At 43.5% G+C, this 17,386-nt stretch overlaps 1 protein-coding gene across 1 annotated transcript; it reads left to right on the top strand.

Moving 5' to 3' along the window:
- The first annotated feature begins 598 nt into the window (after positions 1 to 598).
- On the top strand, positions 599 to 16,351 carry LOC125429309 (sodium-coupled neutral amino acid transporter 3-like). Its single transcript, XM_048490322.1, has 9 exons — positions 599 to 678; positions 1,640 to 1,698; positions 4,701 to 4,874; positions 5,678 to 5,757; positions 6,429 to 6,529; positions 7,043 to 7,167; positions 8,036 to 8,180; positions 9,567 to 9,670; positions 10,272 to 16,351. The coding sequence occupies exons 1-9, from the start codon at positions 606 to 608 to the stop codon at positions 10,374 to 10,376; spliced, it is 966 nt and encodes a 321-aa protein (XP_048346279.1). The 5' UTR covers positions 599 to 605; the 3' UTR covers positions 10,377 to 16,351.
- Positions 16,352 to 17,386: the final 1,035 nt, after the last annotated feature.

Raw genomic sequence — 17,386 nt, 5'->3', positions numbered from 1 at the left:
TGTTCTCCAGAGCCTTTGTTTCTTCAGTCGTGTACTGCTTTTTGGAGAGACCAGAACTGGAGAGCGAGAGAGAGAGAGAAGGCGGACCTACAGAAAGCGGAGGAGCCTGGGAGAAATTTTAATTTAACCCCTGCCTTCCTGAATGGAGATCAACAGAACCCAGATGTCCTCAATTGCTCAATGGAGAAGTCTCCTTCACAGGTAAGACCAATGTTGTTTCTGAAATTTTCATGTATACTTCTGAAAGGTTTGTAGTTTGGGTTGACATGGAGTGAATTTCTGGGTTTGGGAGATTTCAGCTTGGGAACCCACCTAAGTATTTCATTGCTCATGTTTTGGGCTATTGTTTGGTGTGTGGTTTCTGAACTTTCCCATTATCCATTTCCTACAAGTATCAAAATAAATGTTGGAAATGAAAGTTTTATTCAAATAGTCACATTTTAAACTTGCAGAATTGTATCCAAGTTGAAAAGTTGACCAGCACAGGTTTGTGCCCATACTGTAAATACAACCTGCCTTAGTCAAGGTCGATATAATGGGGGTCTTCTACTCCAAAATCCTACAAAGAGTATAACTTTGGCCTGTGTCATTCCAGGGACTGGTACATGAATGGCAACTATCTGGTCATCATGGTCAGTGTCAGCATCATCCTTCCTCTGGCCCTCATGAAACAGCTTGGTAAGTTTTCCTGTTCTGTGCACAAGAATGAATCTTCTGTCTCAAACACCCTTTTGCTTGCAGTCTAGGCAGAGTCAATGAGACTTTGGCAGCTTCTTCAATGGGTTAACTGGGAAATAGGATACTTAAAGACCCATGTAATCAATTCCATCCATGCAGTTTGGATTTCTGCATGTATTTCCTAGCAGCCTGGGATTATACCACACAGAAATTGCTCATCTACTGTTTCAAAAGGAAGCAGGCCAAGTCATTAATCTATAGAAGCTGCATTGCCCGTGATTCTTGGATAGAAGTGGCCAATGGACAGGAGTTTTGCAGTGACTGTGGTCTGAGCAAAGCATATTCACAACTCTGTCCATTTTTATTTGCTTAAATATTTAGATAGTTCTGCCCTGTGTGTCTTCCTAATGGGAACCCAAAATGGTTTACAGCATCACTTTGTTTTATCTTTATAACAATGGTGTGAGGCAGGCTATACTGAGGGTGTGTGGCTGGCCAAAGGCCACACAGCATGCTTTTCATAGCAGAGTGCAGATTTGAACCTGGGTCTCCCAGATTCTAATCTGACACTAATTAATATACCCGAACTGGCTGTCCAAAAGCTTTCTGCTGTTGTCGATGAAAAGTCTATCAATGGCATTTTAATACTGCCCTTCCCCTAAGGGCCTCAGAGGCTCTTTCCTCTTCCATTTTATCCTCCCATCAGCCTTTGTAGACAGTGACAAGGCTAGGGTTGGCCAGTGAGCTTCATGGCTGAGTGAAGATTTGGCCCTGTATTTCTGTAGCCCTCCTAGTCCATCACTCCCATTTGGAAAGAGAACTAATGAATTGTAAAACTAGACATCAGTCTTTATTCTGGGGTAGTGCCCATCCTCCAGGGGGCATTGGATAGCATAGACAGGGAAATATTTCCAGAAGTATTTCATGGCCCTTACAACTTTGTGATTTCCTCTCTTCTCAGGTTACCTTGGCTATGCCAGTGGGTTCTCCCTTAGCTGCATGGTCTTCTTCTTGATTTCGGTGAGTTGGGAAGGGGAGCAAGTGCACTAGTGAAAGGGTATGTTCCCTTTTAATACTTCCTCCAAGGAGTTCAAGGAGCCATGTATTGTCCTCTCAGCAATTACCTGAATGAGGGTAGGGTGGTCAAAGGTCACCTAATGAACTTTAGGGCTGAGTGGAGATGTCAGCTTGGTTTTCTCCAGTTTTGAGCCACCACACTGTTCACCACACCATGCTGGCAAGACAATTCCCTCTGCTGCTGCAGACCCACTCCTTGTCCCCCACACTGGCCTGCAGAAGCCTGATTCTAAGGAGCAGAGAAGGCTGCAGCAAGACAGGGGAGGGGGGAGCTGCTTTCCACTAACATAATTCTGCTTACGATTCAAGCCTGACAGTGCGATCCTAAGAACTATTCCTGGCCATAAGCCCCATTGTAACATCTCTTTCAAGCTGTGAAGGTGGGCCCAAAGGTGTCTTTTGCTGCTGCTAAGCCTGGGTGGCTCCTGTGCTGTCACAGTGAATAGCAAGCAGGCTGCCCACCCCCCAGCCATTTCAGCAACAGCACAGAGACACTTCCCTGCTGCGTTCTCACTCCCTTGTCAGCAACACTGATCTATTTCTGGGTGAAGAAGCCTCATGCCAGTGAAGAGGGTGACGGGAGGGGGCTGCGAGCAGTAACTGAAGCCTCAGCCAAAGTAGTCATGCTTGTGATTCCTGTGCACCATCACATGACAACACAGAGTGGGGTTCTGGGGGTCAGAATGTGCATGCCCAGTGCCCTAAAGCTCTTTCAAGCTGCTCTGACAATGCAAGGCAGGACAGATTATAGGTGTTGAAATGAATAAACCGCCCACGTTGTAGTAGCTTGCAAACTAACTCTTTAGAAACATGCAGATCTAATCAAATCACATGCACACACCCCAACTCTTCACAAGGTTATCTCATACAGGCACCAAATAGAATCCTTGTTTTTTCTTTAAACACCCCAATCCTATTAATAAGTGTAGCTGTGATACCATGCAGAATATAACCACAGGGTCATTCTTAGCAGGGGGAGTCCATCCTGTTCTGCTGACCAGTCTTACCCCCACCCCCTCTGTTAAGAGTAGCAACCCAACATGAGACATGGAGAACAGTACTGGGCAAAGCGCGTTCTAAGGGATACGTAGGGAAGCCTTTTGTGTTTCCATCACCAGCAGTTCCTCTTCTCTGTGCCACATAATAGTGTTGTAATTGCATTGCATCAGTCAATAGTTTCTCTGACAGCCCGGGCGATGTCTGAGGTCAGCTTGTTACTGCATTCGACATACCATGATGCTGCACTAGTCAGGCATGCTCTGAGTGCTTCTTTGCTGGGGCTACAGTTGTGATGATTAGGCTGTTCATTTAGATTTCTTTTTCCTTGTCTCAAGACTGCCTTTCTGTGAACATGGGAAGGCTCCTGATGCCACTGATGATGTCAGCCCTTGGTAATCAGGACAGTGGTTTGGAAATCATAACGTTTAGAAGCTGAACCAATGTAAATGGGTGACCTGTGATGAACTATGGAGTAGGAGAAATCTATTTTCTCCTCACTTCCGTTCCTCTGATGTTGAAACTGTAGGGAAGCAAGTGGCTAGCTGCTTACTTCTTTGCAGCCTGGGGATGAGGAGAGTGGAAAACATGGGTGTCATCATACATATATTCCGGGACCCAATTTCTACCCCTTACTTATTTCCTTTTAGTGTTGAGCTCTCTGTTGGAGTTTAGATCTTACAAAATTATTAAGCAAGGTAGAGTGAAGCTTGGGGGAGGGGTGCGCTACACCTCTTGAACTTTAGCATTTGATAACAGCTCCTCCAGTCCAGTTTATGGCTGCAGAACAAATGTTTATGACACAAAGGGGCAATGTAAATGATCCAATTGTAATTGGCAGTGAGAAGCAGGCCCTCTGGTTCAGTCATTTCCCACCCCTAATTTCTACCTCCCCGTTATGCCATTAAGAGAACCCTCTTTGATCATTTAAAGATTTGTTTGGAAGACATTAATTAGGATCAGATACACTTATGTTAAATACTGGATCATTCTAATACCTTAAAGGCTTCATAACTCAGAAGAAAATCACTTCTAATTAGATAAAACTATTTCCATTTGAAACATAATGTTCTATTCATAATGTTCTATCTCTTTTGCACACCCAGTGATTATGGTCAGATGTGGTCAGGGGGAATAAATGTGGGATACCCCAGGAGGAAGAGTAAGAAAGGAGGGTTCTCATAAGCTGTGGCGTCACTGACAGCAGTGCTGGGATCAACACCAGGGGTACCGACTCCAGGTTTTGTGTCAGCAGGTTGCATCTTCACAGCCGCCCTGGAGATAGTTTGGGCCTATGATGACATTTCTGAAAATCCCTCACTCAATCCTGAAGAAAGGGCTTCACTCTTGCATAGGCCAACAGAGACCCAACTTCGACCCATTTGGGGGCCAGGAATTTTTCCCTAGACTTTGCCCCCATCTTCCCCCTCCCCCCAAACTCCTCTGGAGGAGCCAGCTTGCCCCACTTGGGAAACTTTCTAAAGTTCAGCGAAGCCTAAGAAAGGACGGAGGCCAGCATGTATGTAAAACATCCCTGTCCTTAACCATAGGCCTGGTGAAATATCTTCATCTTACAGGCTCTGCGGAATTGAGCTAGATTCCTTTTGTGTGTGTGTGTGTGTGTGTTTTCTTTATTGAATTTTTATTTATATTTTATGTTCTGTATGCCAATAAAGGCTTATTGAAATTGAAATATTGAATTTTTGATATAACATTGTAATCATTCATATGTAAACACAGTAAAACAAATAGGATCTGTGTCTTACTAGGCAGAGTATTCCACCAGGCTGGGTCAGAGGTCAAAAAGCCCTGGCCCTGGTTGAGGACGGCTGGATAACTCTAGGATCAGGGATCACTAGGAGGTTGTTTCCCTGAGAGAGTAGTCCTCCCTGGGGAATATATCAGGAGAGATGACCCACTAGATGATGGTTTTTGTGTTCTCACCTCAGGTAATCTACAAAAAGTTCCATATTCCCTGTCCGCTTCCCGACCAGTTCATTAACAACGCCACCAGCCTGAATTACACGCTAGTCAGTACCAGCAACTATGAGAACGATCGTGCTGTCACCCACACAACTGAGGAGGACATCTGCTCTTCAAGGTTGTTCACACTCAACTCTCAGGTCAGATATCAGATTCATAATACAGCCAGTGAGAATAAATTCACAAATTAACATTGATTAACAAAGGTTACAGACCGCACCCATATCTGGATAAACCACATCTTTACTGTTGTTTCTGAACTGATGGCCATTGCTATATGCTTCTGTGGCTATAGGACTGAGGCCACACAGAGTACAGACCACAGATGTGACGTGGTCTTCTGACATTAACTGTTGACTTTAAATGCTAGAAGTGAAGAAGGAAGTATTGACAAAGAAGTGGTGAGAATGGGGTAAATTGCATGTGAAGGGTAGATGAGGCAAACTTTGCTGGAAAAGTGGGGTTTGAGGAGAGATTTGAAGTAAAGGAAAACAGGAAGCCTCCTGAAGAGAGGCTAGGGGACTGTCTCTAATAAGGAGAATTATAGAAAAAAAATGAGTGTGGCAGTGAGGGGCTGGGAACAAAAGGGGCTGGCAATAGATAAGCTTGTGCACAGCTGGTGGAAGAATACAGCAAGACTGGAGAAAAGGAAAGAATTGGTACTGCTGTCTACTACCACTTTCTGCTGGGGTAGATGCAATAATTTGCCCTAAGAACACATCCAGCTTCATAGATCCAGAGGGCCAGTAATCCTTGTCTTCATGTCCTTGAGCCAAGGGAGCTGCTGATCTTCACAAATAGGGTTTTTTTTCCTTGAAATCTATCTGTTCCTGGGCACTTCTCTGTAAGTATTAGAGAGCCTTAGAGAGCTGGGATGATCTTGAGGAAATAGGAACCTTCTCCACAGTGCCTAGTTATCCTCTCTTTCTTTTGTCTCTTGCAGACGGCCTACACAATCCCCATCATGGCATTTGCTTTTGTGTGCCATCCTGAGGTTCTGCCTATATACACTGAGTTGAAGGAGTGAGTATTTGGGCATGCTGTTGATCCATTGCCATAGCATGGCAATGAAGTGGTCCAGAGGGTGGAGGAGTAGAGGAAAGCTCAAGCTCAGAGTGGAGTGAAGATGTTGCAGGGTCCATTTTTAAGATGCCGCTCCATGCCAGAGATTAGCTGTGCAGCCGACAGTGCAATCCTAAAGAGAGCTAATTCCGATCTAAGCCCATGGACAAGAGATCCATTTTGTATATATAGGGAGGACTGTGGGTAAACATTGGGAACGAAGTGCCATGAAAGGTAAGAGATGCCGTCTGAGTTTTTGTGGTATAACAGTAGTGTTCAAATCAACAGAAGAATGTCCTGGAAAGTTGCACTCTAAGAGTCCCAAAGCAAACAGGCAAGCAAGCAAGCAGTGAATAAATAAAATGACTGTATGTTTCTTTGCACAACTCTATTAATGAGGCTTGATGTCTTTGCTTGCCTGCACATCAATTTCCAGTACTCGAAGGAACTGGCATCGTGTATCAAAAATGCTGTGCATTTGTACATTTTGATTTTGCAGCAGAGATTGTGGCATTTTTGGACTTAGTTTATTATAGCCAGGTGCTTCTTTGTCATTGGGGGATGTATGGTGCAAGATCTTTTATTTGGTCAGGGATTCTTCCCCTCACATTGGGTTTCTGGTTGCCTTTTAGCCCCTCCAAGAAGAAGATGCAGTGTATTTCCAACATTTCCATCTCTGTCATGTATGTCATGTATTTCCTGGCTGCCCTCTTTGGCTACCTCACTTTCCACAGTAAGTCCCTTCCACTATACCAGATAGTGGAGAAAAGGCGGGGCATTGGGATGATGATAATGACCTTACTGTGTTTCACACTCTACCAGTATTCAATTGAAGGCTGTTCTTGTGTGTTATTCTGAGGCCCAAATCTTGCATCTTCTGAAACAGGTGCCATGATTCTTTTGATGTCTTTCAAAGCTTTCTTATCAGGCACCTTTATTTCACCTCTTATTGGCTTCAGTCCTGTACACTTGCAAGAGGCCTCTATAGTAATGAGCCTCTTGAGTCTTACCATAGACACTCTGAGCTGCATCGTTCTTCCTCATTGTATGCCTGATGATGGGTATGCATTGGCAGGATGCTCGTTGTCTTGCTGTTCTCTGATGCCTCACTTAGGTGCAGAAATGACCAGAATCTTCACAGCCTACTCTATTAAAAAGCAATTCTGTTGTGCCCAAAACATGTAAGTTTCTTGCTAGTTATGAGGCCTAGCTGGTAATGATATGATTTCTTCATTGTTCTCTCCAGGCCAGGTGGAATCAGAGCTGCTACACACCTACAGCAGAGTGGACCCGTTTGATGTGCTGATTCTATGTGTGCGGGTGGCTGTGCTCACTGCTGTGACACTGACAGTGCCCATTGTTCTCTTCCCAGTGAGTCCCGTTCTCAGGAAAGGATGGCTGGGGCTGGGATCCACCTCCACTATGTACCAGAAATATGTCTCACATTCATTTCCTAGACATCATCCTTATTGTTAATTGGTAGACAAATTAAACTCCTTGGAATAAATGGTATACTATGTATGCGTCCCAAACTACATATCCCTGTCTCTGGGTACTGGCATGAGAGAGTAGTAGAAAAGGTGTGAGCATTTGTGTAAGTCCATTGAGTGCTGTTGAACTGCCAATGCAGTTCTAAATAGAGGTCCACCCTGGTAAGGCCATAGAAGTCAATCAGATTAGAACGGTGTAACTCTGTTGATGATTATGCTGTGAGGCTCAATTTTTTATAGTCCTGTGTGTGTTTACTGCTGGGGAATTCAATTACATGGGTACCATTCCATATCTTTAGTTCCTTGTATGAACTAATACCCATGGGGCTTGGGTCAAGTTGAACCCCATAGGTGGCTATCTGAAAATGAGGGATCCCTTGGGATTCTGCTTGACACAATCAACAGAGGATCCATGTGGAGCAAGTCCCCATTAGCATCCACTTTTCTGAGTGAGATATATATATATCTGGGTTCAACTTAAGTCAAGGGACAGGAATGTGTACCTGTAGTTGATTGGGAATATGGACTGAAGAAACTAAAGCCCAACCAAATGTTGCAGCATCCAAAATGAGAGCACTATTAGGTCTGAAGAAACTGCATATCCAGTGAAGCGAAACCGGAACAAACTGAGGTCACTGTGATGGTAGAGAAGATTGTATTAAGATAAATTGGCTTAAAGTGCATGCAGTTAAGAACTGTGCAATGTTTTTGAAGTGGGAAGCCTGATGTCACCCTCTGTTACCCTCCAGGTGCGCCGTGCCATTCAGCAGATGCTGTTTCAAGACAAGGACTTCAGCTGGATTCGGCACATTGTCATTGCTGCAGTGCTGTTGACATCAATTAACTTGCTTGTCATTTTTGCCCCATCCATTCTGGGCATCTTTGGCCTGATAGGTGAGTGTGTTCAGCAGTTAGAGAACCTATGTATTGTCAAAGGCTTTCACAGCTGGAATCACTGGGGTGTTCTGTGGTTTCTGGGCTTATGGCTGTGTTCTAGTAGCACGGCCATACAGCCTGGAAACCACACAACACCCCAGTCAGAGAATCTGTTTTTCTCTGATCATCTGCTTCATATTATGCTCACAGTTTCCTCGTGAACTGAGCCCGTTTGCCCTGGGGAAACCACAAATAATCCTTCCTGAATCCCCTGGATTCCACATACTACTTGATTCTTCCCAAATATTTACCAAACTGTGTTGGTGTTGGCTGTGCCTCCTGTGTTTGTGTGCGTGCGTGCGTGCGTGCGTGCGTGATACAAAAATTATGTCTTGAAAACTTCAAGCAAACATGTTAAGCAGAGGATGCACAAATATGTCTGTATGGGTGTCCTGAACAAATACGTTTCTCCTAACCATCTTATGTTCTAGTAGCGTTTATTTTTTAAAGTGATCGGTAAAGCATGTTCTCTAAAGTAAACCCTTCCATGAATTTTGCATCATGAGTCAGGCAGGACCCATTTCTGTACATTCAATTACCGTATCTTGACACAATTAATCTTAAAACAGTGAGCCCACTGAGGACAGCGCCCGTATTCTTTAGAAACTAATAAACTTCCTTATTTAGAAATAACAGTCAAGTAACTTCTGGATACTAAGTCCAGTGTCATGTTTTTCTTCTGCAAAAGATAGATGCTGTGGTCTTGTCCACCAGTTGTGGTCTGGTCCACTAGTGGTGTATATGGGGGTTGGTTAGTGGAATCAATTAAATTGTCCCGCCAAGGCAGTTCTAACAGTGCATGGAGGACAATTCAAAGCTCTTTCATGATTCATTAATCACTGTCCCTCGTCAGGCTGGTGATGGATGCTGCCTTGGGCAGAATAACGTCTATCCCCACTCAGAGGCAAGCAGTGGAACTTCCCAGCACACACCTTGAACTTCGTGGCTTGCATCATCCTGTGTTTTTTTTTGCCAGCTGGATTCTGGGAGCTCTAATCCCCAGAGGAGTTTTGCTCTGGCATCCATGATCTCTTTAGGACCCCGTGCTCCAATGGTCAAGGCCACCATTGGCAACATGTTTGTTTGCTGTGCAGTTTCAGAGGCTTCCCTCTCAAACACTGTTTATTTCTCTGCTGATGTTAAACTCAAATTCCATTCTGAGGGGGAAATCAATAGCTTGTCTGCAGGGGTAGAGGGGCAAGGCCAGGGGCCCTATCAGCACAGTTTGCATTGCTTTTTCCAAGGAAAAGTGTGTGAGGAAGTGTGGATGAATGTGTGGTTTGATAAGTGGCCATCCTGGAGCTCTTTTTCAGCCACCAAAATATGTTCTCTCTTGCCTCTCAGGTGCCACTTCGGCCCCCTGCCTGATTTTCATCTTTCCAGCAATATTCTACATACGGATAATGCCTAAGGAAAAGGAACCCATGAAATCCACTCCCAAAATTCTGGTATGTACTATTTAAGGATCTGTATTGGCCACAGAGGCTCCCTGGATCAGTTGTGCAGATGGATGAAGTGTGCTTTTCTTCATCTTGCCTTTAGACAGTCAAGCTGGGACTTAGCCTGGCATGAATTTCATGAGGCACTGACCAAAACTAGATGGTGCCGGCTAGAAGTAGAGGTGTTTTTAGTCTTCCTTGTTGTGTTGGGGATAGTAGAAATGCCTCCCATTGCTGGAGTTTCCAGGTGCCTGTAGCAGCCATCTCACCCGGTAGTCCCCGACCTATAGACATTATGGTCAGACACAAAGAAACAGAATTGGGACCTTGAGACAGCAGTCCAAGTCACATGTCTCCAAGTCATAAAGATAGTAACGAACAAAGTTATTGCTTGCATTGATGGACAAGAGTTCCATAGAGAGAGAGTGTGTGTGGGTAAACAATGGGAACAAAGTGCCACAAAAGGTAAGAGACACCATCTGTGAAGTATCTATGTATAACCCAAGACATGTAATAACTGGAGTTTCCTTTCAAGTGTGTTTGTTGAATGATAGCAATGTGTTCTGTTTCTGCACCTGACATTTTCCCCTCCTGACTTTTCTCATTGCAGGCAGCTCTCTTCGCATGCCTTGGTGTGCTCTTCATGATCATGAGCCTCAGCTTCATCATTATTGACTGGGCAACAGGCGGTGGAAAGAGCGGAGGCAGCCACTAGGCGAGGCTGGGCCCAGAGCCTTGTCTTGCAGATCAATGCCTTGGAAGACTGAGCTGGCTTTGATACATTTCCTGCCCCTACCTCTGCTAGTACTGTACCGCCATTTAGGCCCCAGCGCCACCTTGAGCCAAGGGGTGTTGTTCTGTAACTCAGCCCCACACTGACTCTGAGCCAGGGGTGCTTTAAGCCAGATTCGACCAGAAGCCAATTCTTCAAACTCTCCTGAGGGTTTGTTTTTATCTAATAGTCTGGGGTAGGCCAGACCATCAGCGCTGGGGGAACAACAGCTACAAACTGGGGGAATAGACCAATTCAAAGGGGCGGGGGTGGGGGTCCATGAGGCAGATGTCTGGCCTTGTATTTCTGGTGTGTCCGGCCCATACTGAGAGCTCTTGAAAGTTGGGGACAGGAACAGAAGGAAATTGGAGGATTGTGATTAAAGAGTCTGGGTGTAGTGTTACACCTGAGGTTTCCCACCAATTTAGAGGGGGCTTCCCCTGCATACCTCAAAAATAATGTTTATATTGGGGTGACAAATTGGAACCGAATGTTTCTGGGCAGCAATGAAATCAGTAATGTTCTTTGCTTTTAGAAGTCTTAAAGGTGTAACCCCCTTTGTGGAAACCTTTGGGCATTCATCCCTCTCAGGTGTTGCTTCTTTCTTAGTGGGTTTCTCCCCTCAAACTTGCTCCACTCCCTTTGCTAGGGTGTGAGCCTTATGAGCCTCATGATCAGTGTCCTCCCACAGGACCATTGGGTGATGTGTGTTGTGGCTGGGAAGTGGTCCTGTGTGAGTGGCTTCAACCCCCTGTTTCTGTCCTCTTTTCAAGAACTCTGCCACCAAGTCTACCCATGGCCTTCACTGGCTGTTAGATCTGATCGCTGCTAATTCCAGTGGTTTAGGACAATTTGCATTAATTTGTTTTGTACATGTGGTTGTTGCTTTTGTTCCAATTCGTAGCTGGGGTGAGATTGGAGAGGGGCTCTGGCTCTGTGGTTGAACACCTGCCTTGCAGACGGGGTTCCTGCTTCAGTCTCTGGAATCTCCAGTTCAAAAGGATTAGGCAGTTGGTGATGTGAAGAACATCCACCTGAAAACCTGGAGAGCTGCTGCCAGTCAGTATGGATCTTGATAGAGCAAAGGTCTGACTCAGTAGAAGGGAGCTTCATGTGTTCCTATGTATTCCAATGTATTCGTATTTATGCAACTGCCTTTCTGAACTTGGCATGGGTACAGCCATGGTTGAGTCCCTACTTTTCCTTAATTTACGCAGGACCAGGTAAATATTCAGCATACCCTCGTATTGGAATATGAGGCCTCGTGTGGTAGCTGTTAACTGATCTTCTCCATGTTTATTCTCTGCACTTGTCCTTTTTTAAAATAGGGAACATATTTGTCATGGCTTCCCCCTAAGCCAGAGATGGCCACCAAAGTTTACTGGAACTTTCCCCGCATCATCATGTTGCAATCAGCCTCAGCCCCTTGTGAGCTTGAGAGAAGGACAGAAAGAAGCCGCTGGGACAGAAAACCCAGGCACACAGAAGGGAAAGACACATGACCCAGTTGTTTCTTTTATTTACATTATTGTTGACATAGACAGTCAGCTCCCAGCTATCATGGAGGAGGATAGTGGGGCCAAAGTAATTGTAGTCAGTGACCCCGGGTGCTGCACAGGTTTCAAGAATATGCGGTGCAGAAGGAGTATGGGCCTCGGGTGAGCTTGCACACTACTGAAAGAGGATTGCCAGAACATGTTTGCAAACCACTGAGTTGAGGATACAGAGCTGAGAGGAATAGCAAAGGCATCGAATATATTTTCTTTTCATTTGCACTGTAATTGATCTGACTGTGATCTCCTCCCATTGTTGGCATTCAGTGTGAAGCTGATGCCACTTTCAGAAACGCCCAGCAGGGACCACATTTGTCAGATGAAAAAGCAGGTTTGCTGCAGGGAGCAAAAGCGTAGTTCTTCTTAGGAGGGCTGCTAAGCAAAGGAAGTGATCAAGCTGCCTGCTCGGGGTCCTGGGGCTGGCACACCTCATCAGAAATTACTGGAACCTTCAACATTGTTCTTTCTCCACCACCCACTATATATTTTTAGAACATAGTGAACCTGTCCACACTTAAAGCTACACATTCAAGTTCACCAACAAGTATGATTACACGAGCCCTGTTTTCTATTCAGTAGGTTGAGGTGTAAACTTTTCTCTCCTCAACTTCCTTGCCAGGTGGCTTTATCCATTCCCTTCCAGGTTTGTTGAGGAGCAGAATGTTTAGCCAAAAGGCAGATACCTGCAAATAGGAACACCTGAGATTAAACCCACCACAATCTCCAGGTTCTGCGTCGTCATTGTGCTTACATGCCATATTCAAAGATCCAGAGTTTTGCTCTGCCAGTCCATGTGGTGAGATTCCTTGGATGCCCATGATAATAGGACCCCTTGAAGTTTCTACGTATGGAAAACAAGAGTAACAAACCACATATTTTCCACGTCCAGCAAAATTATATTGGGAGTTATGTTTGTGGGGTTAAGTATTCTGTGCACTCATCATTCCTGGTGCGACTGGAAATTGTTTATGTGATTGAGAGAACTGTGTGCAATAACGGCACTGAAATAATGTCATGTGGACATTTTATGTATTTAAGCACACTACTGCAACACTGTACCATTTAGCACTAATAGTTTTCTAAGCACTACATGAAGCTACACTGCCCCCTTCTGATGCTTGAGGCTGTTGCAGATTCCAGTAGTTTATCGCTGCAGCATCTTCACTCTTGAGTGCATAGAACTCAGTTGCGCTCGCTCTCTGAGGGCTTTTCTCTATGATCATTCAAACTGTGGCTCAATTGCACGAGACTTCTGGAGTTGCACGAGACTCCTGAAAGTGATCTTTCAGCAACCGTAGAGCAATATTCTGTCTTAATGGGAAGTGGTGGAGGAAACAAAGGGGGTAACTGCACAAAGTTCAAACAATTTTTTTTCTGTTCTTTCAAGAAAAATATTGATATAGAATGTTTGAGCTTTCTTTTTTAAAAATCTCATCAAGTATGCATTCTTATGCAAAAATTGTGCCTCAGAGAAGCACATTAAAATGTAGTTTAAGGAGTGTACACTAAGGAAATCACACCTTTGAAAATAAGTGGCTGCTGGCTAGGAAAAAAAAATGAACTACATTTGCATTTCCAGAAACCTTGACAACAATTCCCACTTCCTCTGTTAAAATGAATGGCATTTGCATAGAATTGTTTCCTTTAAGAAGATGGTGTGACATGTCTTGAATGGCAAACTATAATGCTGCTTTTGGTACCACGTAGCAGATTGATAGTTTGTTGTCCTACAAGTAAACGTGGAAAGGAATCCTGCGTGAAACAAGGGTGCTAAAAAGCTTCCCTTTTTGTTTCTCACCACATGTGGGTTGCTGAGCTATTGGAGTCAAACTTATAGTAAATTTTTCACCACCACCTCCCATTACATGGAACTTTTTAAATACTCACTGCCTCCTCTTTTCAAAAGCCACAGGAAATAATTCAAGACTTGCACCTTATTAATTTCAAAGCTGGGATGGGGCGGATGTGGGAAGAATAGGAAGCAAACTGAGAAGGATATTTTTGCAGCACTGTGGTTACAAAAATAATTTTCCGTCCATAAGTAATTATTTCTAGGGTTTAGTAAACGTAGTGGACTTACATAAGAGTCAGGTATTTTTGTACTGGGGTGATGGCAGATTGATTTGCTTTTTATAAGTACTGTATATAAGAGTAGATCTTTTTAAATGTATTTGTTGTTGCTCTCAGTAACTTGGTATAGTGTATATATTATATGTTCTCAGTGAAGAGGGACTGGACACCAGAAGACCTGCCTAAGCTATGGCAAAAAAAGCTTACTACCAGCTGTGAAATACTGGGTATTTTCGCTGTTTCTATTGACTGGTGTCCAGTTGGTAAAGAAATGTAGAGGGGAAGAATGCTTTTCCAGATAAAGTTTGGCTCAGGGTACTAAGATTTACTTACCCATCAGCTATAACATATTGGAGGTCAGTTGCGATCTTCCTGCTGATTTCAGCATGTTTTCTAGATCCGTGGCATGATCCACACACAACTCAGCTGCATTGTACTGATACAAACCCTCCAAGGCCAGGCAGGAGCTAAACTCAACCAAACCCAAAGTTGCATAGGGCTGTGCAACAGCTAGTGGAGATCCTTGTGGCTGATGGGAGCAAGTACAGCAGTTTCCAACCAGGAATAAAACACTTACACGGGTTCATCATTTCAGGTTCGGAGCTGCTGCATCTGCTCCTGTTTCAGTCGCATTGTTAGCTGTGGGTAATGCCATCTTCTGATTCTGAGTTTGCTTGGGGTGTGCTAGAGCTGAGGAGGATGGGATCCCAATTCAGGCTCTTGGTACGAGATGTCGAAGGGAAGGAAGAAACAGCATGGCAGCTGCTTACTATTACAAGAGACCATTCTTGTGGTATGTTACTGGGAATTTTTTTGCCCCTTGATCATATATTTATCACGTTAAGTTCAATCTAACTGCTAGGCACTTTTAATTATCTCTTAAGGTAACAATATTTTATATATTTTATTACTTATTTTTCTTGTAACATAAAATAGGACAAAAAAAATGACAAACCATGAAAGCTGCTCAAAAGATCATATCCAGAGCGTAACCATTTTAAAATACATACCATATAGATTTAAAAGGTAAGATAAAAGTTCAGAGAAAACCCTAAAATGTTCTATGCTCATCCCCAGCAAAGTCTGTTTAATTTTTTAAAAATCTCATATCTCTTCCAGAAAAGAATATTGAAAAACATAGTAATATTTTTTTACTTCTTTTGGAAAAGTAGTAGTACGCTTAGTACTGCCTTCATACTAAGTAAAGGTATATCTAGATATCCCTTGGGATAGGAAAAATGGATAATAAACTTGGGAGCAGAAGAGGAAGTAGCTTGCTGAAAGTCCTCTCTATTGTTAATGTTTACAGCTACCGTTGCTACTTGCTCCAATAGTAGTTGATGCTCCTGTGTTAATTCTGGTAACCCATCTGCGCTAGCAGTTACTGAAATAAGAACTGCCCTTTCAAATACACAGATCATTGATAATGGTTTTCAGAGTGTTGATCATCCACCAACCCATTTGTGTGGCAGGACCCTAAATTGATAAGAAAAACTGGGTGCTCTTCATAATTGTCCTGTAGTTGGCCATTAGCTGTCTGTTTCTGAAGAAAGCCAGCAAATCCCTGTGGGTTACACTGACAGCTGTTCATCTTAGATAGAATTGGATAACCAGATAGGCCATAGTTTTGAGAACTACTTGTGTCTGGCTGAGCACTTATACACCGCTAGCCCAAGTGTTAGGGCTGCTTGCACCAAATAGGTGAGAAAGTCATTGATTAAAGGCCAAAAGAGGGCTAGAAATCAATAATCATAACTGGCCTTGCAATGGAGAGCCTTACGCAGACTTTCATGACTGCCTTTGAGCAAGCCACTCCTCCTTCATCTTCTTAACCAAACAGGTTCGTGGAGATGCCTAAGCCATTGGAAGATGTCTGCTCTTCCTGTTTTCAGACATCAAACGGACTATGATGCCTGGGGCAGGGCAGGGCAGATTTCAGTGTCTCATTCTCCATGTCTGATCAAATTTCTTGTAAGGAAACTCAGCTAGATGTATCGTAAGAATGCATTTCTGGAGAAGGAGGAGAATTTGGATAGGCCCTCCCCTGCTGCATTTGACATCCTTCCTTCTTCCCCAAGGGATCCAGATTAGTGTCACAGAGACATCTTGCCCTCTGTAAACCTCTGTCTTCTTTGTCATTGTGTCCCAAGTCACTCTGTGAAAGGGGTGTGTGTATATGTGTTTCTGTTAACATGTATTGGGGTCCATTTTAAATTATATGCAGAAAATAAGTTCTATATTTGGAAATGAAAACAAATCTTTTTAAAATAACAATAAAGAAAATGTGAAACCTCAGTCCACTAGTGTCTTCCCATGTCTGTAAATTCAAGATTTGCAAGTATGATTGAGAATGGAGTATGTTGTGGTAGGGTCATATTGACCAACAGCAGAAACAGGGAATTTCTGAACTAAATCCAAAGAAGGCATACATTTCCCCATCCAGTATATACAGAAACCTAGAATGTGTTAGCAACCAAAACTAATGTTTTGGTTGCTAAACTGAGCCCTCCGGGGATAGGGCGGTATAGCAAGTTTAATAATAATAATAATGTGATGTCGGCAGATCCCCCCTCATGCTATGGCCCTGACACTAACATTGGAACCTGGTGATTGCAATTTACAAAACACAGGAAAAATCCCACCCTAGATATTCTAGCATTCCATCTGGTTTAAAGCTCAAAAATTAAGATAGCATCAGGATTTAACAGAATCATAAAAGTATTAAATATCAGCTGACTTAACTAGTATGAAGAGACCATGGGAACTATACTGCAACTTTGAAAAGGGTCTCTGCCCAGAGTTTGCTATGACCTTCAACAACCAGAGAGTGTCACATGACAGAAACTGTGGTCTTCATGTTTCAATGAAGATAAAAGCAATAGCCTGATTGCATGTCTCTAGTGCAAAGCCATAGTGGTTCAGGAAGTGGTGCTATAATGTTGAATTTCAAAGTCTAACAGAAAACCAGGTTCTATGATGTTGGGTTTCAAACTATAAGTAACTGAAATCAAGTCTCCCTGTAGAATTTTGATAACTTAATAGTGCTTTTGTCTCGGAGACGATTGGTGCCACCTTGTGGGCACAATTCAAAAGACTTTTTCCCTTTGGAAGGCATCCATGAGCATGAGGCCACCTGTGAGCAATGCAAAACAAAGATATGAAAGTCTATCAATAGTAACTGTGTCTGATGTCTCACAAAACAATTTCTGCAAGGTTACTAGCAGGCCCTTGTTTTTCTTTGTTGGTATGGTTTAACCAACATTTCAATCTAATTTAAAACCTTTGACAAAAAATAAAATATACAAAAGATCATGCTATCATAAATAAACC

Source organism: Sphaerodactylus townsendi, linkage group LG03, assembly GCF_021028975.2.
Source record: "Sphaerodactylus townsendi isolate TG3544 linkage group LG03, MPM_Stown_v2.3, whole genome shotgun sequence".
NCBI lineage: Eukaryota > Metazoa > Chordata > Lepidosauria > Squamata > Sphaerodactylidae > Sphaerodactylus > Sphaerodactylus townsendi.
The sequence above is the reverse complement of the archived record's forward strand: the minus strand, read 5'-3'. Positions and strand labels throughout refer to the sequence as shown.